The sequence below is a fragment of the Ictalurus punctatus genome, chromosome 5 (assembly GCF_001660625.3).
Source record: "Ictalurus punctatus breed USDA103 chromosome 5, Coco_2.0, whole genome shotgun sequence".
Lineage (NCBI taxonomy): Eukaryota > Metazoa > Chordata > Actinopteri > Siluriformes > Ictaluridae > Ictalurus > Ictalurus punctatus.
In genome coordinates, this window is record NC_030420.2 from 9206179 (window position 1) to 9234050 (window position 27872).

The 27872-nt window shown below is 39.7% G+C and overlaps 2 protein-coding genes across 23 annotated transcripts in view; one reads left to right on the top strand and one right to left on the bottom strand.

Annotated features, from left to right (window-relative positions):
- The first annotated feature begins 775 nt into the window (after positions 1-775).
- LOC108265574 (rhodopsin) lies at positions 776-2324 on the top strand. The gene has a single exon (XM_017468086.3). It carries the CDS (start codon positions 883-885, stop codon positions 1945-1947), a length of 1065 nt encoding a protein of 354 aa, XP_017323575.1. The 5' UTR covers positions 776-882; the 3' UTR covers positions 1948-2324.
- A 4065-nt stretch (positions 2325-6389) lies between these two features.
- magi1a (membrane associated guanylate kinase, WW and PDZ domain containing 1a) overlaps positions 6390-27872 on the bottom strand; it is a 157012-nt gene continuing 135529 nt past the window's right edge. For 11 of the 22 annotated variants that reach the window (XM_017468068.3, XM_017468065.3, XM_017468071.3 and 8 more), the window contains 9 exons: positions 24365-24456; positions 23859-24051; positions 22354-22677; positions 20906-21112; positions 18929-19016; positions 18637-18691; positions 16843-16986; positions 13857-13995; positions 6390-9506 (listed from right to left, as the gene is read on the bottom strand). In XM_017468068.3, the coding sequence (XP_017323557.1) occupies positions 8521-9506; positions 13857-13995; positions 16843-16986; positions 18637-18691; positions 18929-19016; positions 20906-21112; positions 22354-22677; positions 23859-24051; positions 24365-24456 (2228 nt within the window). In that variant the 3' untranslated portion in view covers positions 6390-8520. Of the gene's footprint in view, positions 9507-12010; positions 12100-13856; positions 13996-16842; positions 16987-18636; positions 18692-18928; positions 19017-20905; positions 21113-22353; positions 22678-23858; positions 24052-24364; positions 24457-27872 lie in introns of all 22 variants that reach the window. The other 11 variants (XM_017468078.3, XM_017468075.3, XM_053680180.1 and 8 more) reach the window with 4 other exon arrangements.

A 27872-nucleotide genomic window follows, 5' to 3' on the forward strand; every position in this document is an offset into this window, starting at 1 on the left:
CTACCCAGCATTCCTAGTGTCAGTGCATTGCCCAGATCAATATAATTATAACAATATAGATAATCTTAGTCTGATACTTAATACATCGTGTAATATCATGTTTTAAACTTACTCAAAATTAGCACTTTTATTCTTCTTTCATTAGTGTGCGAAAAACGAATGCTTACTGAATGAGACCAGTAGTCTCTGATATAGAACTGCCATCTGAGACTTATAGGCCAGGGTAGATACAGAACCGAGATAGAAAACGAGCAACTTGTAGAAAGTAATGCATTCTTCTTAAATAAATATCATATTTCCTATTATGGACTTCCTGCAGTGATTTTATTGTTTACCATCTGTTGCTAATCCTAAACTTAGATAGCGCTGGTAGGTAGATTGTGGATATAAAATAGCAACTGTCAAACCATGGCCCACATAGGTATATGGGAAACGTATTTAATAATAATAAATTGTACCGGATATGATAAGATATGATATGACATTTAAAAATCTGATTATTTCAAAAATCTGGAAAGGTGATTTTTGTGTAGGGAATAGAGTAAAGCTCTATTCTAAAAATAGAGTTATTGCTGATAATTATGATTGGACTTAACCAGTCAGCAGGTGTGGGTCTCTGCTGGGGTTGGACAGGTAACCTTAATAACTTGATGAGTTACCAGAAATGCAGTGCAGCAGTGGACAGGATTATTTCATTATCTGTGGCCTAAATCATGTTCTGCTGACAATGTGGAAAGCATCGGTAATCCCAGGTGCAATATAAAGCAAACGGGATACACCCAGGGTCCATTTGTAGCACAGGCCTGACTTATTCCACCACCAACCCTCAGAAGTAGCTAAAGTCCGGTGCAGAAGGGGGCAGCACACCACTCAACCACAGCCATGAATGGAACAGAGGGGCCGTTCTTCTACGTGCCCATGTCCAATGCCACTGGTATTGTGAGGAGTCCATACGATTATCCTCAGTACTACCTAGTGGCACCATGGGCCTACGCCATGTTGGGAGCCTACATGTTCTTCCTCATTCTCGTTGGCTTTCCAATCAACTTCCTCACGCTGTACGTCACCATTGAGCACAAGAAGCTGCGCACACCCCTAAACTACATCCTCTTGAACTTGGCTGTTGCTGACTTGTTAATGGTATTTGGAGGCTTCACAACCACGGTATACACATCTATGCATGGCTACTTCGTCTTTGGGCGCCTTGGCTGCAACCTGGAAGGCTTCTTTGCAACTTTTGGTGGTATCAACTCACTCTGGTGCCTGGTCGTGCTCTCCATTGAGAGATGGATAGTTGTTTGCAAACCCATGAGCAACTTCAGGTTTGGAGAGAACCATGCCATCATGGGAGTAGCATTCACCTGGGTCATGGCCATGGCCTGTACCGTGCCCCCCCTAGTCGGCTGGTCCCGTTATATCCCTGAGGGCATGCAGTGCTCATGTGGAATTGACTACTACACTCGTGCAGAGGGGTTCAACAATGAGTCCTTTGTCATCTACATGTTCACGGTCCACTTCCTTACCCCACTATTCATCATCACCTTCTGTTATGGCCGTCTGCTCTGCACTGTCAAGGCGGCTGCAGCTGCACAGCAGGAATCTGAAACCACCCAGAGAGCTGAGCGTGAGGTCACACGCATGGTCATCATCATGTTCATTGGCTACATGGTTGCCTGGACGCCCTATGCCAGTGTGGCTTGGTACATCTTCACCCATAAGGGCAGTGAATTCGGGCCTGTCTTCATGACCGTCCCAGCCTTCTTTGCCAAAAGCTCCTCAGTTTACAACCCTATCATCTATGTCTGCATGAACAAGCAGTTCCGCCACTGCATGATTACCACCCTGTGCTGCGGCAAGAACCCCTTCGAGGAAGAGGAGGGTGCTTCCACCACTGCCTCCAAGACCGAGGCCTCATCCGTCTCCTCCAGCTCTGTGTCCCCGGCATAAAGACACAAGCCAACTTACTCACTGTAGCAAGACCTACTGGGCACCCCTACAACATCCACCAAGACGAAGACTTCAGCCCAGAGAATCAAGTGACCACAACGACTCAAAGAAGTAAAGTCTTTTCACCCTTTTGTATGGTTATACAAACCAATTGGTTCAACTAAAGACAGTTGAGAGAAAGGACGAGCCACGTCCATGTTGTTTCTATAATTTACTAAGTCCAGCATAGATGTGCATATTTTTTGTTTTTAAATATGGCAAAAGAAAATAATATCTTAGCACTTTTTAATGTTGGACTCCTAATTTTACTGGCTTTGTCGTGATTGTAGAGGCATGTAATCAAGGCAACATAAAAATAAACTGCACATTGCAAATGACTAACCCTTTTCATGTTTTAATTGAGCTGCATTGTTAACCGAACATGTTACACTAGCATTTTAAAATGAATAAAAACAGACATATCTGAAATAAGAGATTCAGTGTGGTGTATTTTCTCCTTCTTACTGGATCTCAGCAAAGGATGACTTTCACCTCAAGGATAGAAAGAAGTTGTTTAATATAAACCTTGGCATAATATCCGGTTATGGGGGAATCTGCAAATAAATAGATTAAAAATGCATTAAAGGTTACTTAATCATAAAATGTAATTAAATGTATCACGCAAGTGTAGAAAAGTAAATAGGAAAGGTAACCAATAACTTTCACGGTAATATTCAATGTCTTGCCTTGTAGGTTTACTCTAGTTAAAGTCTATGTTGAAATCAAGGCCCACAGTCACCTTGGATTAAGAGTTGTTTAAGCTTTATGTGGCATTACATCATAAATATTGAATATGACACGATAAGCTATGTTTACTTTTCCCCAAGGTCAGCATGGTAAGTAATACATAAGCAGATTATGATTAAGTATATCCTACTCACCTTGTAGACATATATGTACAGTGCAGGAAAAAAGATGAACGAACACACACACACACACACACACACACACACACACACACACACACACACACACACACACACAAACACACACACATCAACTTGTTTATGGACAGGAAAATTAAATAGGGACCAAGCAACATTAATACATCATGGACTACAGCAACAGCAAGACATCTAAATGACAACAAAGCAATGGGCACATAGATCATTCAGTGGCCAGAGATTACAGGTGCTGATTATTTAGGTGTTTTAAATGGGCCAGAGAACATGCTGATATCTCCACCGCAGCTTTGACATATACATGAAAATATATGAAAAAGAATGGGGAAAAGGATGTGGTTGATGAGGAACATGGCCTTAGTCAATTATTGTCTAATTATGTTGCTAAGTTCCATGAGAAAAACTGTAGTTTTATAATTTGGAGCAATCACATAACCTGTTAGACAGTTGTGTAGTTAGAATTACGGTTCTCAACATGTCATTCAAAGCTTAGTTTCTTGTTTCCTGTGTGTTTTGTTGAAAAGAAATACCTTATTCAGTGGTTTTGTTAATGAGAGGACGTCTTTGTAGAAGCTGTTTTTCAGCTTTGTGATATTTATGGAAGTAATTTCCACAATTTTTCTTTTCTTTTTTTTTTGCCAAGGAATATACTCATGGCAGCGATAACTAGACTTGGCTAAGCTTGAAAATATGTAAATAGAAGATGTTTCTGTCGGGGAACATCACACTATCTGTGATGGCAGGGACATGTCAATGAATTTCTTTACTGATGCACCTAATGTTTAAGTAATAAGCAACATTCTTTAGGGTGTAGCACACTTTTTTCTGTTAATGTACAGTATCTCACAAAAGTGAGTACACCCCTCACATGTTTGTAAATATTTGATTGTGTCTTTTCATGTGACAACACTGAAGAAATGACACTTTGCTACAATGTAAAGTAGTGAGTGTACAGCTTGTGTAACAGTGTAAATTTTCTGTCCCCTCAAAATAACTCAACACACAGCCATTAATGTCTAAACCGCTGGCAACAAAAGTGAGTACACCCCTAAGTGAAAATGTCCGAATTGTGTGGCCGCCATTATTTTCCAGCACTGCCTTAACCCTCTCAGGCATGGAGTTCACCAGAGCTTCACAGGTTGCCACTGGAGTCCTCTTCCACTCCTCCATGATGACACCACGGAGCTGGTGGATGTTAGAGACCTTGTGCTCCTCCACCTTCCGTTTGAGGATGCCCCACAGATGCTCGATAGGGTTTAGTCCATCACTCAGCTTCAGTTATGCCTTTACAGGTATTGCAGTACTGCACCACTGACACATTAACTCAGTTTGTTTGTGTAGCGCTTAAAGCTTTCCTGAAATCTGTAGGTAGATTTATTTTCTAAGACGACATGAGGAGGAATCCTTGAATGGAACCAGACCCAAAAGGGAACCCATCCTTATATGTAGTGATGTTATGACACTGCATAACATTAGTGAGCAAGAATATTATTTTGTCAGTAATCTTGCCTTCTTTCACATTCTGCAGAAGTGTTCAAGAAACCATCACACTCAGTCTCCATGGCAACCGCTCATCAAGGTCTGTTGGCCGCACCAGTCTCTCATGGGAGGGTTTGGCTAATGATGATGCCACGCACACAGACAGCAATGTGATTAACTGGGTGACACACACACAAACATAAAGAGAGAGAGAGAGAGGGAGAGAGAGAGAGAGAGAGAGAAAGCACACTTTTTAATGATCCAGATGATGCTGCAACCTGCCAACAATTTACAGTTGGTTCAGAAATTATACAGACCCCTTCAGTTTTTGCACACTTTAATGTGTTATAGATTTCATTTAAAATGGGTTAAATTGACTTTTTTGTCAGCAGTCTCCACACAGTAACCGAGTCTCTACAACTTTGCACACCTGGATTTGGGCAGTTTCGCCCATTCATCCTGGCAAATCCTTTTAAGTTCAACAAGATCATATGATCAGTGTCAGTAATGTCATCTTCAGGTCTATGAACAGATGTTCTAAGGAGTTTAAGTCTAGGCTTGTCTGGGCCACTCAACGACATTCAGTGATTTGTCCAAAAGCCACTCATTGTCTTGGCTGTATGATTTGGGTCGATGTTGTGCTGAACGGTGAACCTTTTCCCCAGTCTGATGCCATGTGCACTTCTTCAAAGCCCTTTCTGTATTTGGCTGCATTCATCCTTCCCTCAATTCTAACCAATCTCCCTGACCCTGCTGCTGAGAAGCAACCACATAGCATGATGTTGCCACCACTATCCTTCACCATGGGGATGGAATTAGCCAGTTGATGAGTTACCAAAGAACTTGGCTTTTGCCAAACTTATAGCTTGGAGTTCAGCCCAAAGAGTTAAATTTGTGTCTCATCAGACAAGAGAATATTTTTCCTCATGCTCACACAGTATGCCTGGCATATGCCACAGGAGTGACTTCCGTCTAACTGTTCTGAGTATTTCCTCATCAGAGGATTTCTGAAGTTCTGTTAAGAGAACCCATTGGGTTCTTTGTCACCTCCCTGACCTAAGTCCTTCTAGCCCCATTACTGAGTTTGGTCAGACAGCCCACTCGAGGAAGAGACCTGATTTCTTGAGTCCTGAGTCCCACATTTCTTCCTTTTCACAATGATGGAGCCCAATGTACTCCTGGGAACGTTCAAAGCTTTAGAAACAGTTTTATACCCTTGCCCAGATCTATGTCTCAACACAGTTCACAGTTCCGACATCTACGGAGAGTTGCTTGGATATTATGGCTTGATTTTGGGTCTGACGTGCACTGTGATTTGTTATACATGTAGGTGTGTGCCTTTCTAAATCATGTCCTATTACTGTAATTTATCATAGTTGGACTCAGGTCAATTTCTGTTGACATCTCATAAAAATCAAAGCAAACAGGATGCACCTGAGGTCAAGTTGGAGTGCCTTTAGCTTTAGTCCAGGGTCTGAATACTTCTCCAAATGATATAAATACATTTTTGCTTTATAATACATTAGCAAAAAATTCTAAAAACTTGTCTATGCTTTGTCATTATGGGTTATTGACGGAGTGTAGGCTGTTGGTGAAAAAGTACATTTAATCCATTTAAAATGAAGTTTATAACAAAATAAAGTGTGCAAAATCTGAAAGGGTCTGAATACTTTTCAAACCCACTGTATATCTGAAATTCACGTGGGAGCCTAAGTGGCACTGCCACTGAAAGTGAAATATTATTATTATATACAAGGTTACATACTATACACTAGAAGAGTAATACAAAAAACCTATAGACAAAGAGGACAGAAATCCTTCAAGGGCTTCTTAAACTGCAACAAGTAAAAAACATGTCAGATCTATAAAGCTGTATACATAGATCCCTCACACTAAGTATCTGTACCTTATTACTTAATTTTTGTATTATGCACTACTTCTTACTACTTACTATATTAAATTAATAGTGCAGTAAAACATCACACCCATTTTAACTTCATGGATTCATATAAAGGAGAGGAATTTTATGAATTTGTATGGAAAACTTTATTTGATAATAAAAATAGCATTCACAGACTTCTTTTTGATAGCTACATATACATTGCGATCCATTTGAAGGAGGAAAGAAAAAGCTTTACTGGATAGGTCAACATCTACTTGTACTTTATGTAGACTAACATTATGTATAGCTTCATGAGTCAAATAAAGCTATGGACAATGTAGTATCTATATATGCATAGTGTTTCATAAAAAAGATTGGCCCATATACATGTACTGCTTTCATTTACACAGAAAAAGCATTGAAGTCCAGAGAACATTGCAGAGAGACCACAGACAGTATACAAGTGCTATACAATAAAAAGGCAGGCTATGCATCACGAGAGATACTGTAGTCGGCCCCATCTCGTTCTCAAATAACGCCTGATCAACCCCAAATCTTTCCCCACTCCGGGAAAAAAAAAACAGATCATCGGTCGGTCGTCTCTGGATTTTTGAAACATGCCTGATTTAGAGTATAAATTACACATATTTTCTATGACTCACCGCCTCTGCTTGAGGAGTATAAACATACCATATCGTTCCTCAAGGTGGAGGGTTCTCATAAATTCTCTTTTGTACAAGAAAAGGCAACGGTCTCATCTTTTCCACAGGTTGCTATTACTTACATACAGTAGTAAAAGTCTGTACACATGACGGTGGCTGACAGGTTAGTGGTTCCATACAGTACTATGAAGATGCAACTTGCTGTGTTTTCCGTCGTCATTTTTAGAGACTTCATGTCGGCTTGTGAAATCTGAAATGTTATATACACAGGCACAAAAAATGCATTCATACAGACACACATAGCTCAGCATTAATCATACTCCAGTGCAAAGACATGGAATGGCTCAGGTGGACAGACTGTACCACATCTGCCCTTGTTCAGGACTTTCTTGTGGTTTATGTTCGTTATTTCCAGGCTTGCTCTCTTATTTAAAACTGAGGAAGGCATCTAGAGACACTAAGATATCTTTTCTAAGCCTTGAAAACCTATGGACGACAAAAAAAAAAAAAAAAAAAAAAAAAAAAAAGGAAAAAATTTAAATCCACATTTACTTGGGTCATGTCTGTCAGCTGAATTACTGTACTGAATTACTAATTGTCGATGTTGTTGTTGTTTTTTGCATTTGTGTTTTTAGTCTGGCTTCAAGGTAGACACTGGACACAATCTTATCGTTACTGTTCCTTCACTCATTGCTGATGAATGATGGCCAGTTTGAGACTTTTTGAATAACATGATGAATTAGAAATTTGGCTTGCTTAGGTCAAAGGGGAATTATGGGTAGAGCAGCACCCTGTGCTGTGCGGCCCTGTGCAGCAGTCCACAGCAATCGAGAGAGAACTTCAGTCAGATAATCCACAGTACAGTAGATCAAGCATCAGAATTTCACTTAGGGAGGAGAAACCATCTTATTCATTTCATTTTTGTGCCAATTAAAAAAAATAAATACACTTTAAATATATTACTTCATTAGACAGTAGCATCATAGTTTGTATATATATATATATATATATATATATATATATATATATATATATATATAAAATTTTTTGCCTTAACTTGAGATGATCACGCACATATGTAAACACATGTATTCATCCATAAAATGTACAAACACCCTTGTGCTCTGGTCTGCTAAAATTGCAGTTATGAGGAATATATAGGACACACAGCATTAAAAAAATATGAATTAAAAAATTACTTCAAAAATGAAATGCAAGTTCAACAGAGGGGAGGAAACGTGCTCTCTTGACTGATCTGACACCTATTTGCACAAAACCTCACTCTCTGATCAACACAACACTGTAGAGATATAAAACAAACAAACAAACAAACAAACAAAATGAATAAAGTAGACATAAGATTGTTCTGTTGCTGTGTTTGTGGCTGGTCTGCAGAATTTTCTTGTCCTGGGATAAAATGTGCAGACATAAAATAAGTCGACTGTGCAATCAATTAATCAATTTATTAATCAACCAATTGAAGAATCAGTCACTCCTTTTACCATTCATTCAAACAATCAATCAGTCACCTCATTAGGCTTTTTAAAACCAGTGTGATATTATCAGCTATCCAGCTGGGTGAGTGTTTATGATTATGGGTTTCCCGTGCTCAGATGCTGAGATCGGCTTGGTTCTCTTTGTAAAGCCGTCTCTTGGACTGGGGAATTGAGATCGTGGTGTTGGCTTTCATGGCGTTGTAGTAATCCTTCAGCCTGGGAGCGGCCGCCTCTTCAAGGTAACTGCTATTGCTGCTGCTGTCTGATTCTCTCCGGTAGGATCTCTGCGGTGTGCCATTGCTCCAATACCTCTCCTCCCGCTCGCAGGAAGAAAGCCCATTCTTTAGGCCGTTATTGGGTCTCTCTGGAGTGGAGGTGAGGTAGCCCTCTTCTTGGTAGCTCCGGCTGGGTGTCTGTGGCTGCCATTTCTGCTGGGGCTGGAAATGCCTTTCCGGTGTTCCGATCTGTCGGTTTAAAATGTGATTAGAACCATGAGAGCCTTGTTCTGGAGAATAATCACGTTGTGAGCGTTCTGCCCTTCGGTCCATGGATTTTGCCCTACGCCGGTCTGGAGAAGAGCCATTTTTACGTGTTGGGGAGCGATCCAAAGAGCCACGGCGTGTTTTTGTGCCTTTCCTTCTTTCTGGGGAGCGATGGCGGCCTCGAGCCTCCCGGTCCGTGGGCTTCTTCCCAAAGCCAGTCTCTTTCCTCAGCGTCTTGAAGAGCTTGGCGATGCCGCTTTCTGACTCAGATTTCTTGACTTTGCGGCCAGAGTTCTTCTTGTTGTTTTCAGGTGAACGTGAAGGGGAATGCAAGGGCAAGTGGACACCTCGGGTATTAGCACGATTGTTGCTCCAGGTATGGTTCTGAGGGTGTTTGGGGTGATGGGTGTTGCCTCTGTACTCCTCCCTACCCAGATCCTTCTCTCGTTCATGCCCTCTACCTCTCTGCCACTGCTCCTGGGACCAGGGGTTTGTGTGGTGTTCTGATGTGTAGCTGTTCTCCAATGGGAGGTGAAAGCGGGCATTGGGCAGCAGCGTTCTCACTTCCGGAATATTTTGTGGCCCGGGTGGGGCAGGGTACCCGTCATTGGGCCCGTCTGCAAAGGAGCATATTTTACATTTAAATTACTTCGACAGAAATAGTAATAAATGACATATTTACATCTCGTGTTTTACGCACAGACAGTGCTGTCTAAATCTCAAAGAATATTCCAAACATGAAATGTTTTTTCTGTCAAATGTCCTTAGTTAAACATGTGTTTAAATCAAATGTTCAAATTCTAACAAATTTCTTTTTGATGGAATAAACAATGTCTAACTGATCATACATGCTTAAAACAAGATACATTTTGGTGTTAGTCATTATTCTATGTCATATAAGTTAATGCTGGTGCTGGCCAATTTCTAAAGTGTTTAATGCGCTCACTAACACAACAGAGACATGTAGAACTAGTGCTCCAGTAACAAAGTGATGTTATGCTTGAGAACAAAAAAAAAAAAAAAAAACATTCTGACAACACATATCTTTCACAGATCCATCACAGACAAATGACAGAACATTCATGCAATGTGGGAACACACACTGTGTAAAGCCTTCTTGTGACTCAAAATAACCCTTTTTTCCCCCCAGCCTTATATATAGGTTGTGGATACACAGACGAAAGACATAAGCAGAGGAACTTGCTACAACTGTCATGTAGAAACAGATCAAATCCATACTCCCTACCTTTAACAATCGACACGTGCAGGTACTGCAAACATAGATTATAGCAAACCAAACATGCTCTTAATGAATACTAACTAACTGGGTAACACTATAAAAACAGGACCTAATAAGTTCGTTAATATTTTTGTTGCTTTATGAACATTAATAATGGCTAGATCATGGGCTATTAAACCTTTAAATAGTGATATTTAATGAATTATTAGATAGTAATAAGCTCTCATTAAAAACTATGTAGCAAGTAATATTATACCAAATATTAATCAGATAAATCCAATATAATTTATGTTATATTATGCAGCTGTGCTCATAAATTTACACACCCCTTTCAGAATCTGCAAAATGTTTATAATTAAAAATAAAATAAAATAATAATACTAAGGGGGATCATTAAAATTGAAGTTTGCTTTTTATTTAGTGCTGCCCTGATAAACTTTTTCACATAACAGTTGTTTACATCTACTCACAAGACACAATAATTACTGAATTTACACAAATGAACCAGTTCAGAAGTTTACATACCCTTGATTCGTAATACTGTGGGTCGTTACCTGGATGACCGATATGACTGTTTTTATGTTTCGTGATAGTTGTTCATGAGTCCCTTGTTTGTCCTGAGCAGCTAAACTGTTCTCCATCCTCCAACAGTATGATTGGTGTAAATTGTTATTATTTCATCTTCTGGGAAACATGTAAATATCTTGTGTAACTTCTGAAGGGCAGTACTAAATGAAAAATATAAGGTCTTCAAACAAAATAATAATAACAATTTACGCTGATCATCCTGTTTAAAGTTTACATCCTCCTGGTTCTTAATGTATCGTTTTGCCTTGTTGAGCATCAGTGAATGCTTGCACCTTTTGTAATAGTCGTGTATGAGTCGATCAAGTATGAAAAGATTTATCTCAAAATCATATATTTGCTGTTGGAAAGGGGTCAAATAAGCAGAATATGATGGAAAAGCAAAGAATGTGCAGGACCTGGAGGATTATTCTGAAGAACAGTGGGCAGTTTAACTGCTCAGGACAAACAAGGGATTCAAACAACTATCACAAAACATCAAAACAGTCGTTGATCATCCAGGTAACGCCACAGAGTAACAACACAGTATTCAGAATCAAGGCTATTTAAACTTATGAACAGGTTCATTTGTGTAAATTCAGTTATTATTGTGCCTTGTTGCCTAGATCTGTTACATGAAATAGCTTTTTCAGGGTAGTACTAAATCAAAACAAAATGCAATTTTAATGATCCTTCTTCTTATTATTATTATTATTATTATTAATTATTTTTTAATTATTAAAATTTTGCAGATTCTGCAAGTTGTGTGTAAATTTATGAGCACGACTGTACATAATGATGGCATTAGTTAATTTCATAATCATAATTACAGCTTCTATGATGCTTTACAAATACATGAAATGTGGTTTTAAGACTCACTGGGTGACAATAGGATTAGAAAAAAAATACGAAGATTGTTTTTGTTGTCACATACAATATCTACATACCAGTTACACTTTTGGTGAACCTTTGGTGACAGATGACTCGACTACAGGCATAGTCAAGAACAATCTCAGGGGAAAAGTGCGGTGACAAACTAGCATAAACATCATCAACATCATATTCACAAGCATTATGCTGACATGCACCTGTGAGCTGAAATGCTAACTGCAACAGCATGAATCCATACTGCTTTATGGATTCCAGCAATGGGTCAGCAGTCAGTGCAGTGTATTATGGGGTAAAATAGCAAAATGAAAGCGCAGCAAAGGTGAGGTGGTGTGGTGTGGTGAGGGGTTGGGATGGTGTAAGCAAAATCCACAGGCTTTAACGAGCATGACAGGGAAAAATCACAAATACAAATGGCGCGCTACAAACCGTGGTCTGGTTTTGGCCCATTAGGTAGAAGCAGGGCTCTCCTAGTTTATCATTCCTTAGACATGAAGCGAGATGGGGAGCCATCATCGCTGAGGCAGAGAGAGACAGAGAGCCCAGCAAAAAATGAGAAAGACCAGAGATACACATAGAAGAGAATATATAGAGGAGAAATCTTTAGATCTTCAGTACAGACAGAGAAAACTGAGAGCAGTTTCATTTTGATTTCATGAGTTACACCAGGTGCATTGAGACTAGGATTTAAAAAAAAAAGAAAAAGAAAAACAAGAAAAAGCAGGCAGTCAGATATGAAGCTTGTGGGAGGAAGAAAGGTCACGTTAATTAACATAGGAGTGTATTAAATATGGCTCACTGCGAATCATGTTAACTTGTCTGGAGTAAATTGAGCTTTACTCGTTTGACTACAAGTTGGGAAATATGCATTTCTATTGCATACGCAACATGGCTTGTTTGAAGCGTTGCTTGTGCACATCCTCAGAAATGAATGCTATGTGTTTTGAATGGTGCAATACTAGACAGTAGATCACCATGTGCCACTGTGTCTGCAACTCACACAAAACTAACGTTAAATCGCATACTTATGAACTTTTCCGACTGTTACAGAGTACTAACGCTAACTGGAATTCTTATTACCGTTAGCGTGTGAAATTTAAAAAGCTCAAAACAAAAGGTGTGCTTTACGTGCCAATCTTTTGGATTTTCTAGATTATTAAATACTTTTAAAGGTAAGGTCAGAGCTATTGATTTGAGACAATGCTCATGACAACAATCATAATGACAGTGGGAAGTTTTTAAGAAAAACAGAGCCCCTCTGTGTTGTTTAACGGGTCTGTGCATAAAATCACTAAACATTTTAATTTGACTTGGAAACCACACAGTCAGATGTTTTGGCTCTCATGTGCCAGCTAGTGGATGTCTTTTAAACTTCCAGATTGTGTGTGTGTGTGAACAATGCTTTTCTTATTGCCGTTGTTTCTGCACATGCAAGTCAAGGGTCAAGTATAAACTGGCCTTAAGGTTGGGGATACGACACCTGAGTGGCGGAGCAGAAAAGTGTTCACCCTATGTTTCTGGAGATTGCGAGTTTGAATCCTGAGGATGTACTGCAGTGTACAATATACAAAAATAACTGCGTGAGTTATTAAACAACAGTCCCGTGCACACCTCTAACACCAGACGAACACTGTTCTCGGAAAATAGCCTAACGGTACAAACAGAAAGAATGAATTGTACACTGCAGGAAAAACATTTATAAGTGACACTTGTAGAAATAAACTTGTAAATTGTATTTTTATGGGATAACAAAGAGAAAAATTGTATTACAAAATTAAAACTATAAAAGAATAGAAAAGTAGAATGTATTCTTAATTTGTTTTTGTATTTTGAAAGTAAAATGTTCCGTTTTATTGCAGACTTAAACTTTAGATTTAGTTCTTCTTGAAGGCTTGATTTTGTTTATACATAAATAAAACCTGGTCAAGACTTCAAACTAATGAAATATTTTGTCAGTAAACATGTAGTGTTGGTTATCAGCGAATTGACTTAATAATAACACATTTTATAAACTTTATCAACCACATTTTTATGAATGAAAAAAAAGAAAGAAATGGGGGGGGGGGGGAGTATTTCAGTTAAAGGTAGTCTTATATTTAAAGAAATTATAAAACAAACAGGTAACTGATAACAATGTGGACATTGTGTTCTATTAAAAAAAAAGTTCAATACAAGATAAATTGACGTAAAGGAAAGATTAGAGATATAGAGAACATTTTAGAGGACACAAGATAACAATTATCTGAAAAATGATATGTATATCAGATGTACCCACCATATTCAGGCACAGACCCATCACCTCTCTTTAAGACCAATCTCGCTCGCCGACCACCATTCTTGATGAGCTCGATGGCACGGGAATGTTTCATGTTCTTAGTGCTCTCTCCATTAATCTCCAAAATCTCATCTCCTACCTGAAAGCCAGAAGATTGTAAACATAAAAACATACTTCTCTGATAGATGAAATTCAGGTATACATAAATGTAAGTGGAAGCAGAAACTAGCAGTCCTCTAGCGAAGGCACCCAGAAGTAGTGGCACCCTTCATAAAAATGAGCACACATTATTCTGTAAAATAAACACTGCATAAAATAATAAAAATTTTCCACAAAAAAACTGCTACTCTTCAAAAACTTTTATTTCCTTTGCTCTCAGTCCGCAGGGATTCTGTTGTTGCCGCTAACCACGTTGTCTGGTGTATAAACATGAGGTTGCACACATGTAAAATCTCTATGTCTCCCATTACCATGTGAAAAACCAAGTAACTTTCAGCACAACAGAGACAGATGGCTGTTGACCCACACAAAATCAGGTAATGGATTTGAGTACACGTGTAGTTGAAATTACAATTAAGCACAACTAGGGCCATAGCGAAAAGTTTCATATCTACGGAGATTTGCCAAGAATTGGGCCCATGAGCACACCGTCCCTCCACACAGTGAGGAGGATGATGAAGGAGCGAACAAAGATCTCAAATATTATAGATTTAGAATTACAGCATATAATTGATTCTTGTGGTTGTCATGGTCCAAAATCACCAGTGAAACTCCACTTTCATAACAACAAGCTGAGAGCATCTCATAAAATATAGTGCCTGAACTTCCTCAAGCATTATTAGAACTACTACTGGCATCATGTGTTGTGGTCAGATGAGATCAAAATGGCTACAAAAGGGACGGCACACAACCCCTGGCAAAAATTATGGAATCACCACAACAGGGGTTTTTTGCTTCCTAGCAAATAAACAAACTACAGATATGACACAAAACAATTTTTGTTTAAAAGCTGAACATTGTGGCTTCGTGAAACATACCTCAAAGAAATTAAATTATTTTAATGAACGGCATATTTTTTTTCCAGATCAAGTAGTGGAAAAAATGATGGAATCACCTTGTAATTTGCATTCCTAAAACGAATACCAGCGCAAGTCTGAAAACGCAAATTAGTCTGCAGCTAAAAGCGAGTGCTTACAGACATTAAGAGTGCCTACAGACCTTAACCTTGGACTTTTTGAAAGGAAACATGGCCCCAGCAAGAGAGTTGTCAATTGAAACAATGGAAAGGATTATAAAACTCCTTCAAGAAGGAAATCCAACACAGAGTATGGCAAAAGATGTCAGTTCTTCCCAGACAGCTGTGTCTAAAATTTGGTGCAAGTATAAACAAAATGGGAAGGTTATAAAAGATAAACATACGGGTAGACCAAGGAAGATGGCAAACATCAGGATAGAAATCTCAAAGCAATATGACTTGAAAATACAAAATGCACAACAAAACAAATCAGAAACAAATGGGTGGTTACAGGAGTCCAGATTTGTGACAGAACTGTAAGAAATCTGCTGATTGAAATGGGATTTACATATAGAAAATCTAAACAAAAACCAGCACTAACACCTAAACAGAAGAAAACAAGGTTACAGAAGAAATCATGGAGTGTGGATGATTGGATGAAAGTGATATTCAGTGATCAATCACAAATCTGCGTCGGCCAAGGAGATGATGCTGGAACTTTTGTCTGGTGGTGTTCTAATGAAACATATAAAGATGACCGCCTGAAGAAAATACATTTCCCCACTCATTTATGTTATGGGGTTGCAGGTCAGGTAAAAGACCACGGGAGACCTCAACAGTCAATGCACAGGTGTACAGTGAAATTTTGGACATTTTTCTCATTCCATCGATAGAGCAAAGAGTGTTAAAGATTTTCTTCAGGAAACGTAGATCAACTCCATGACATGACCAGCAAACAGTCTGGATCTCAATCCAATACAAAATTTATGGTGGAAATTTAAAAAATTGGTCTATGACAAGGCTCCATCCTGCAAAGCTGATCTGTTAACCTCTATTGGAGAAAGTTGGAAACAGCGTGAAGGATATTTTTGATATAATATTGTTTTTCATTAGTGAAATCCATGCTTCAAAGAATTCAGTGAGCGCAGCAACAAAGTACTAATTGTGATTTTTTGTTTTGTTTTTGATGACTCCATAATTTGTTCTCTACTTGATTTTTAATTAAAACAATTCAATTTAATTTATTTTAAGTAGGTTTCACAAAGCCAGAACGTACCACTATTCAACAAAAATTGCTTCGTGTCATATCTGTGATTTGTTTGCTACAGGGTAAAAGACCCGGGTGAAGATCCTCCATGTGCGGTGATTCCGTCATTTTCGCCAGGGGTTATACAAGGAAATGCATCTGATAGCCAGTGTAAAATACACTGGGGGATCATTGGAGCTATTTTGTGTTCGGTGATACAGGGATTCTTGTGATGATTGATGACGTCATGAAATTCTGTAAAGTAGCAGAATATTTCAGCCCAGAATCAGGTTGCATCTGCCAGGAGGTTCAGACTTGGCTATAGGTAGAGCTTTCAAAAAGTTTATTCATATTAAAACATACTTACTGGAACCCTATTATAAATAAACAAAGAAAATGCAAGTTTGCGATGACCATCTCAGTCTCTGGATTTGAACCCCAGTAGTAGTCAGAGTTGAAGACGGAAGTCCACATGCACAGCGTTTGAAAACAACACAATTTTATAAAACCATACAATGCCCTGGTGTGTTTTTTGCTCAATTTCATAAGGGTACCAATAATTCTGGAGTGTGCCATGTTTGGCCAAAAAAAAAGTTAATGTAATTAATCAATATTAAGGTATACCTTCGTAACTAATACCATTTAGAGTTATGCCAAAAGTCAAGAATGTCCAGAAGGATCTGGAAACCCTTGACTGCTGACCTAAATATGAAACCCAGTCTCACCCTCATCTTGCCATTTCTCACTGCAGCTCCATCTTCTGCAAGTCTCAATACATACAAGTCCATGTTATACTCTTTCCCTCCTCTCAGGCTGAAGCCAAAGCCTTTATTGTCTCGTTCCAGGTCCACAGAGTAGTACTCAGCTTCCTGCATTTACACACACACACACACACACACACACACACACACACACACACACACACACACACACACGTACATTAAACAGAAATCAAGCTAAAAGCAGCATCAGGGCTAGAAGACTGCCTCAAAATTATACCAGGGCAAGGTACAGTAGTATATCCTCCCTATAGGAAGGGCACTGAACAAATTTTATTCAAATGACATATATTTAATATTTTCAGTTTTATTGAGCCAAGCAAGTTGGTGTAGATATGATTAAAGTAGTAAACAGATCTTTGGCCTTGGATGTCTTAACACAAGTCAGCATGTGGTCAGATGACTCAAACAATACTTAACACACTGTTGTCCCCCCAACACCCACTGGACTAATCAAGATGCTTCCCAACACCCACCTGGACTGGTCAAGCTCCTTCTCAACACTAACCTGGACTAATGAAGACTATTCCCCAAACTCACCTGGCCTAACCAAAACCCTTCCCACCACTCACCTGGATTAATCAAGACCCTTCCCACCACTCACCTGGATTAATCAAGACCCTTCCCACCACTCACCTGGATTAATCAAGACCCTTCCCACCACTCCCCTGGATTAATCAAGACCCTTCCCACCACTCACCTGGATTAATCAAGACCCTTCCCACCACTCACCTGGATTAATCAAGACCCTTCCCACCACTCACCTGGATTAATCAAGACCCTTCCCACCACTCCCCTGGATTAATCAAGACCCTTCCCACCACTCACCTGGATTAATCAAGACCCTTCCTACCACTCACCTGGATTAATCAAGACCCTTCCTACCACTCACCTGGATTAATCAAGACCCTTCCCAACATCTATTTGGACTAACCCAGACCCTTCCCAAAATGCACCTGGACTAATCAAGACCCTTCCCAACAGCTATCAGAACTAATCAAGACCCTTCCCAACCACCTGAACTAATCAAGAACCATCTCAACATGCACCTGAACTAATCCAGACCCTTCCCAACACCCACCTGGACTAATCAAGACCCATCCAAACACCCAGCTGGACTAATCAAGACCCATCCAAACACCCAGCTGGACTAATCAAAATACTTCCCAACACACACCTGGACTAATCAAGACACTTCCCAACACATCAATAACAACACCTACAGGTCCCAGACTGCAGGTCGTATGTTTCACACCACTAGGGTAAAGTCTAAACTTTACAGACAAGTATTTGACTCCTATACTGTTCTGCTAGATAGCATGTACCTTCCCAAGTATTTTTCCTATGAATTAATGTCCTGAATATTTACTCTATATTTTGCACTGTTCTATGTATTATATATCACACTGTTGTGTATTTGCAGTATCTGTATATGCACTTAATGTAAACATAAAGCTCCTGCATTATGTTTTGCACCATGTTCCCAAAGAAACATTTCGGTCCAATGTATATGAGTTATATAGAGAAATGACGATATGCACATTAGTACAGATTCTACATGTCTCTGGAACTGTACTGGAGGAATGAACACCATTCTTCCTAAAGTTATTCCATTAGTTTGTGTTTTGCTGATGAATATTTAATTCAGCACAGGTTTCCTGCCAACATCAGCCTTAATATTACAGGACAAAACAAAGGCACAGCTCAGATCAGCACATGGGAGAGAAGTGTAGCCCTTACCTGATGAGACATTTGTGTTCCAGGTTGGGGCGGAGCCTGTTTTGATTTGTTGTTTCTGTAAGGAAATAAAGATGGATAACTATATACACAACCCTAAAGCAGCCAATCATTCAGCTTGTCAAAATCTAACAAAAATACACAATACTGAGTATTGTGTCTCTGTGTGTGTGTGTGTGTGTGTGTGTGTGTGTGTGTGTGTGTGTGTGTGTGTGTGTGTGTGGGTTGTGTTTTGTAGCCATGAATGTAATTTGATTCAGATACGTGTGGGGCAATGCGTACGCTTCTCACTCACCTGGACTCACTGCTGCTTTGAGGTGTGTGTGTAGTGGTGATTGTGGCAATCTTCTCAGCATTGGTCAGCAGGGCGGCATTTGAAGATTCTTTGTTTTAGAGAGACATAAATTCACGTCACCGGGGAGACTATAACATGTGAGTATCAAACAACTTACTCAAATGGTGTTAGCAGATTTCAATATATATAAACGAACTAAAACATCTTAATTCACTCCTCAAATAAGAAAAAGAAAAGGCTTCTATGAGTCTATGACAAAATAAATCTTGTTTCAAAAGATGAAGGAATACTTTTTTTTTATTTTTGTGGATGATTACTCATTCACAGACTTCAGGTCTGAGCTCAGAATTACTCTCTCCTATTGCAATTCCCTCTATTTCCATTATTCCCCACACCCACTCTGTCTCCCCTTGCTCTGGTACCCTGCAATAAGTTCTCTCTTGCGGTCTCTCCCTCTCTATTCCCCTGTGGTGACAGGGATAAAAATAGCTGCTCCTGTCATAGTCTTTAACACAAACTGCCATCCTCTTTGCGTGTGTGTTTGTGTGTGCAGTCAACAATCCTACAGCTAAAATTTGTTCATGCAGTGCAGCATGCCCTATTCTCTCATTCTCACAGAGACATTTAAAATCTGGGCAGAGTTGAATGACAGTGCACACACGCTCTTACTGGTCTACAGATGTCTGCACTCGGCTAATCAGCAGACTCCACGAGCTGCACTGCTGTGCTGCTTGAATGATCATGTACGTCTAAATTTCCCTATTTCTTTACCTACAAATATAAATGTACGCTCTTGACATTTTCCTTTTTGATTTCGGTTAATAACACGACGCTGCACTGAATTGGTTTGAGAATGTTGTCAGCAATGAAACCGAAGCAGGTTTGGAAAGGTTCTACACACACACATCTGCCATCTAATAAAATAGCTCTGTATATTAGACACCAGTGTGTTAAATTAGGGTCAGAATTATAATCAGTGGGACTCTCCTGAAGCAGGATTAACAGAGCAATCTAAACAAGAATATATAATTATCTAATACTGCAGTGTTGAACATTGTGTCATTTCTGCAAATCCTGACAGAATGAGATCCAGAATGATAGGAGATCTACATCAGTACTTGGATAGCTTGTTTCCACGTTCATATTCATGTCCCAAAGCAGAAGACATGGTTCTTGGCAGGCGAATTTGCTTCAGTTCCAGTGCTGAAATGCTGTAGTTACATCAGGGCCTTACAGGTGGCATCATTACATCACCATAACAACAGCTTGAGGAACTCATTTATTTTAATGACCATCATTATAATAAGTCATGGGTGGGGGGTGGGGGGGTGGGGGGGGTGAGTTGAAGATTATTGTTAGAAAATGAAAATATTATAACCATTAATCAGTAGTTTCAGGTGGAAACAACCTGAAACAACAATTTTACTGCCAATTACAACAAACTACACCGAGCTACATTTCTAAAACTATGCAATGATTCCTTTGTATTATACTATTGCTTGAACATTGGCCTTCTTGAAAAGTGCTTGCTGATTAGATTCTATTTTTTTTGTGTCTGATTATCACTGTGGCATAGTGCAAATGTCAGATGCCACTTAGAGGCATGAAAATGTCTGTAATGCACTTTAGTGGAAGGCTATGGACGAAAAAGTCATTTTGGGTTTTTGTTAAGCTATTAGTATAGGTGAATCATGCAAAATCTGACCAAAGATTCGAGCTAGCAAGGGAAAAAGTCATCTCTGATTTCAGGCTGTCTTTATGCAAATAACAAGTTATTTCAGGGAAGAATTCAGTAATCTTGTTTGAGAACACAACTTACTTAGTTTCCAGTAAGAGATGAACTAAAAACGGTTCTCCTATTTAGGCAGAACTGACTGTTCTGCATATAAAGTTTGGGTTCATTGTGTCAAGTAACGGAAGTGGACATGTGTGCTTCAGTAGCTCGGTAAACATGATAATGCATGGTTTAAAACTCACCGTCTCCTGGGATGATGCGCAGTGTGACCGTGTTCCCAGCCTCTTTGATCAGGTTGACGATGTCTGAGTGGGATTTGTTGGTTATGGAGCAGCTGTTGACAGCGAGGATGCGATCGCCCACTTTCAGTTTCCCACAGCGATCCGCCGGACTGGCCTCGATGATCCGCCCTATTTTATGGGGCATGGCCACACATGCATTTCCAGCTGCTGCATCAACAGCAGTGTGTGTGTGTGTGTAAGTGTGTGTGTGTGTGTGTGTGTGTGTGTGTGTGTGTGTGTGTTAGCATGTGATAGAGGACAGAAAGGCACAAAGTGATGAAGAACCAAAGGTACAAGAACATATCAATGAATAGTAAGGTGTAGTTTGAGAGAGAGGCCATCAATTGTTTCCCGAGGTTGAAGAAGCAGAGAAAAAGGGAGGAAGGGGAGAAAAATCGAAGAACAGAATTAATTCACCAAGCAACCAAGCCAACTCCACTCATATCACTCATCATCCAATCATAAGGTCTAGTCCAATCAGGCTACAGTTAATTGGACATGTAATTAAGCCTGTAGCAGGAGGCAAATCACTGGAAGTCATTATTTGGTGGAGCAGAGCTCTCATCCCCCAATGCTGTAGAGAGGTGTGCATTTTTAATTTAATGCTCTGTGCATGCATACCTTTAAATCAAACAGCTGGTTGATGTATAAGAGTGGGCGAGGAGGTGTAGAGGTGTAAATCATGGTTACAGGAGTGTTTCTGTGTGCATGTGTGTGGTGGAAGACATGTAAAATTACTGACATGTAAAACAAATCTAATCAGAATAACAGCTGTGTCAGCGGAACTTCTTGACATGTTTACACGCACACACACGCACACACACGCGCGTGCAGTCTCACGGTGCTATTTTTCTTTTTTTGTCATTTATACTTACTTAAGCCCCAACATACGTATAAATCAAGTACACCATGTAATACTTTTCAATGTGCCTTGTATGACCACACACACACACACACACACACACACACACACACACACACACACACACACACACACACAGCAGTCCCATAGCACAGACCCTGTGCAGAAACACAGCATCTGCTGTGGCCCATTCAAACACTCATCAATTAACTTTGATTCAGCTTATGATAATGAGATCATTATGATTCTCCACAGAAGTGTGAGGGTCGTTGGATCATCAGCGAGACCTTGTGGTGACACCGCAGCAACACATACACACACTACATACACTCATACACACACTTTCGCTCTCCATCTCTAAACTAACACTATCTAATTGACATGATTTCATCACCCATAGATTTACATAAGTGGTGTGGACAGCTACGAACTGCACTTGGTAAACAGCAGTTCTGCCCTCGCTGAGAAAGCTGAATGTGTGATGAGGACGGACTATTTGTAGTGTATATAAGTATAAAGCACACACTCACACGCAACATGCTCTTACCAAATGTAGTGCCGGCATCAGGCCGTGACACGGATGAGACAATGACAAAGCCGAAGCCCTCGTTCTCGCCCCTCTGGATCTCTACGTCGTACGGCTGTAGGGCTGTGGGTACTGCGGGCACCATGGCGGGCACCACAGCACTGCCGCTTCCTCCTCCACCACCGCTGCCAATGCCACTGGTGGAGCCTGAGCCCGAGCTGACTGTGTTCAAGGAGTTCTGGCTGCCCTGCGGCGTGCGCTTCTCTTCAGTCAGAGATGGTGCCTGAGTGCTGCTGTGGTGAGACGAGGCAGGGGACGGAGGCACGTCTCCCTCACCCTTGCACACTGCACACAAAATTTAAAAAAAGAAATACATTTTGTTACAAAAAATTTAGATGAAAGAACTGATATTAGAACTGTATTGCTATTTTATTATGCAATCTTAGATGACACAACAGAGAAGCAGCAATGGAAGGATATCATAGGCTATCGTAGGTAAATAATCAACATCAAGGTGGTGTGATGCAACCCTGACACAAAGCAGATGTAACGTTACCAGCCAGAAGTTGATTATTTTCCAGTAACAGCATGTCTCAAAGTGTTATACATATTACACCACAGCAACAAGCCAACATTAACTATAACGAAACATCAACCTTTCATTCATCTATAGTTATGTTTAATGCTGTGGAACATCCAGAAATAAGTTAGTTCCTGTCATCACAGCTATAAACAGCTGTTCCCTCACTGGCCCTCACTCTTTTTTCCTCTTTCCTGAAGTGTCAGGAAACTTAAAGCTCTTACTGTTGCAAAGCGCCCACTCCTTTCATAAATGCTTTATAATAAACGTTGATTCACAAAAAACTACACCATATCAACAGTTACACATTATTAATCCGCTTATGTGGAGCGTCTGCTATGTGTAAGGTCCATGTGTAAGTCCTGTGACATGATAATGTATTAGATCAAGCGCACAAACATAGACCTTGCAGCCGGGAAACGTCTGTCAGAGAAAATGAATTGAAACCTTCTGCCCAGTCAGAATCGAGCGTTCGGCACGACGGCACCATTAAGAATTTTATGTAAAATCACCGTCAATGTAAAAGTAACCGGTGTGCTGAAAATGATCCATCACCTAAATAATATCTGGACGGTCTTGATGGACAAAGTAGAGGAGAGCTGACAAATTGTGTACAACAGTTGGGCTACAAGTCAATAATTATTTACATATAAAATGACCTATATGATGGGTGTACCATATGTAGGAATAAGCTGGGTGATAACCTAATGAATTGGCAACTGAGTGTATGTACCTTTTATATGTATGAATCTTTCATAATACTGAGTACTTGCATCACATTTTAACTTTAATGAGTCCACTTCAGATTTCTTAAAGTTCCCGCTTGTATGTTTTTTCTTTTTTCTTTTTCTGTCTTCAGTTCAAGTGAAACTAAGTCAAACTTAAACGAAATGAAAACAGATCTACCTGGAAGACGGTGTGTGTTTTTTTGAATATGTGCGAGTACCTCCGTAGCTTGTTTTGCGGCGGACTGTGAGATTGACGTGGCCCTGCTTGGCTGCCTGCTGCATGAGCTGCACCACCAGCTGGTGGGATTTGCCCACCACGGCTGTTCCATCCACACATATCAGCTCATCCCCAGAGCGCAGGCGTCCATCCTCATCCGCCGCGCCATACTTCACTATGTGGCCAATGTAGATCTAATACATTAATAAAACACACACGCACACAGTATTAGCCTCTGTGTTAATAATAACACAGTCTCTATTATGAGATCGGTCAATCAAATAAATATGCTATGTTAAGTAATAGCTAGGCGTGTGGCCATTAACACATATACTTTGGGCATGTCTGGACAAAAAAAAAAATCTGACTATCGATCTCTCTTTGAACAAGGGTGCTATTTTCAAAGCTGTTGAAATAACATGTATTTACGTTGAATTCTAATTAGTTTCTAAGTAAGACAGTACAGGTCCGTGGATTTATAAACAGCAAAGTGTGTGAGCATCGCACCGGTTCTCCAGGTTCATTCCCGCCAAGGATCCTGAAGCCGAATCCTGTGTCTTTTCTCCAGAGAAAGATGTCTTGTTCTTGAGAATCCGGCACTAAAATATACAATGATCAGTAATTGATGAATGAATGATTGAATGAGCCAGTATTAAATACTGTCAATATGCACTCCAATTCAAAAGGGAAGAACCAAATGGATGGATTAACGAAAACAGAGAAATCTAAAAGATGTATATAAAATAAAAATAAAAACCAAACATTTTTTTCCACTTATACCTGAGGCACACTCAAAACAAGCTCAAGATGTAAGGCTTTATTTAGCAACACATACAAACATGTATATTGAAAATATCACAATAAAGGCTTTCCAGTCCTGCAGACACACGTGCACACTCCTTGTTCCTTCAATTGCTATTTTTTGCCCTCACTCTCATACACACATACCCTAATGCATATCTTCTCTGTCTCTCTAGAGATCCTAAAATGGGGTCACAGAGGAAGACACAGAGGTGGAGAACTGAAAACAAAGCTAGAATAGAAAGCTGTTAAGAATAGCTTCCTGCTATTATAACAAACCAACCATGATATATATATACATACATATATAAATGTACCAGAACAGATACATACAAGTTAAACTTGTACAAAGTAAAATTCAAGAAATCACAGAAACTAAAAATGTTAAAAAAAAAAATAGTACTTTGTAATTTTGTGCCTGTTAGCAATAAGTTCTAAGGATTTATGTATCATTGTACCAAGCTCAGACAGATAGACAGACACACACACACACACACACACACACACACACACACACATTCATACTGATCATTATGGAGTATTTATCTAATTGTGTAGCTAAATATTGCAATGCCTAACTGTAGCATCTCTATCCTGAAAAAATGTTTAGCTCTTTTACTTTTTCCAATAAAAGCGCACTTACCATGTCTTCCTATCATCATTCATTAAGAGGGCAAAGACATTAATGCTCTTGTATGACTGGGCACATTGGGAAGGTGAGAAAGGGACTCCAGTCCAAACGTGTAAGAATGCCAGGCCGGTAGGGGAATTAAACTGGCGCTGATTCAGAAACACATGTGTGAATGACTGTGAGGTGGCCAAAGATTCAGCAGATGGGTCCCAGTTCCCACATCTCATTAGCCTGCCCCTGGCCTTTATCTGGTCCAATCAGGCCTCACAATGAGCAAAACGGGCAGGATCTAAGCCAATCGGAATGCAAGGCACAAGTTTCCACACGGACAAACAGCAAAACGGCCCCCACAGGAGGCTCAGCACGAGTCGCTTAAAGAGCTTGTCTAAAGCGCCTGGCCGACGCCCCAAAACCCAGCGCCGATCGTTTAACTGTCCTAGCTGCTCCTCGTCGATCGTTTAACAGGCCTGACTGGGTGTTGGCAGCATCCGTGGACACTCGGAAGGGACCAAATGCTTCTATTTGTGAACAATCTGTCATGCAAAACATACATGCCCACACACACACACACACACACACACACACACACACACACACACACACACACACACACACACACACACACACAGCTGAACTTATTCTGACCTGAGCTGAGGAACAGCTACAATACAATTCCAGATGAATTATAGATAACAGAGTGCACGCTTGCTTTAAGTTTTCAGAACTCTTTTGCAGACAACACAAGCGGCATACTGTATAGAAAGGAAAATATCTCCTCCTACACACTGCCTTTCCAATTGAACACAATTAGTAAATGAATCCTCATCTTTAACACTGGCACTTCTTAGTGACATAACCATACATTTCCACCTTTAACACTCCTGCTCTGTGTTTAACCACAGAGGGATTATAGAATAGAAAGCAAATCAGGTTTTATATTTTTAACCAGCTATTTTGCTGTAATACACTACTGCAATGAACAGCCATGAATAAGACAAGATTTCATCAAATCTTGAGAGTTGAGCCTTGCTTCTCATATCATCTCTACCAATGTGTGGGAGGACGTGAAAGGGTCATACATAATGTATAAAAGAGTTACAGAAAGAAAGAGAGGGAGGGAGAGAGAGAGAGAGAGAGAGAGAGAGAGAGAGAGAGAGAGAGCACGAGTGGGCAGTTATGAGACCTCATTAGTAGATTCTATATCAAAAACGTATCTCGTAAAAACAAGCACACAAACAGAATATTAATCTCTACCCAAAATAAGACCTACAGTCGTGCTTATATACCATATACCTAAATACCATGTCAGAAACAGCCAAGATCATCACATTACATTTACTACACAACCATAGGATATTTACTATGAAAAAATAAATCTTCTACTAGTTATTTTTTACACAACATACAAATCTCTGGAGAATATTTTCCTGTGTGCTAAGGTGCCATACTATTAAGTTCATAATATGCTACATTCAAATGACATTCCACATAAAAGACCCATCTCTGGGGTTTTCACTCGTGTGATGAATATTTTCTCCGAGCTCAGATTTCACAAACTGTGACACAGTGCTGTTTTTAATAGGGCAAAACCTGCTCTAACGGGTGGCGCGAGAGAAAAGTGTGACAGTGCCACAAGTGTGAATAACCAGGAGACCGAGAAAGCACAATTGACCCTGCTCTCTGTGTGAGAAGGAAGGGCTTCCTCTTTCCTTCTGTCCTCACTCATCATGGGCATCTGTGAACTCATATTAATATATGGAAAGATGATGTTAATCTTCTCTCTCTAGAGTTGGCAATTGTGATGTGAGAGTGAAATTGTATGGTTTCATTTGCAGTGAAAGCTAAGTGTCATTACAGTGTCATTTTACTCACAAGAGCACTTTGCTTAGCTATTTACCAACACATTTGAGATATTTCCAACGATTTTATCTTGCTTCCACTGCCTTTACCTGGTCCATGTACAAAGACTTAAAAATGCACCTATGTTTGGATTCCAGTTTGGAATGTTTTCACAACATGAATGGCAAGATTACTGTGTGTTTATGTTCTCGTATCAAAAGCTCTGACTGCTTATCTGGCCATAAAATGATAAACCAGAGACAGTAAAAGTATATATGGAGTCATAAACTGCCGTTCAGCACGGAAAGTATGTTTAAAACAAATAATGAAATCTAATCTAATCTAACATTCCACCTTGGTTCACATAGAAATATGCTAGATGCACCATTAAACCAAAAGGAAGAAAAATGTCAAACTGAAACAAGACACTATATTTGAAGAAGAAGGTATTATACGTCATGTGGCAAGACCTGGTACGTTAAATATCACAGAGAACTGAGGTCTAATTCAAGTGCAATTGTTATAAAACTGTGATTGATGATCTCTCTGCCTGTTTACTTACACAGTGACAGCAGAACAGAGAATTATCTCATAAAGAAGCTCTGGACTGATCTGTGACAAGACATCTACTTCATCCTTCTGATCTGAGTGTGGAATAAACGAGACTGACTGATAAAGACACATCAAGACTGTGCATGTTCTTCAGCCTAAAAGAAGCTGAGATCCCTAGAGGTGGTAATACTT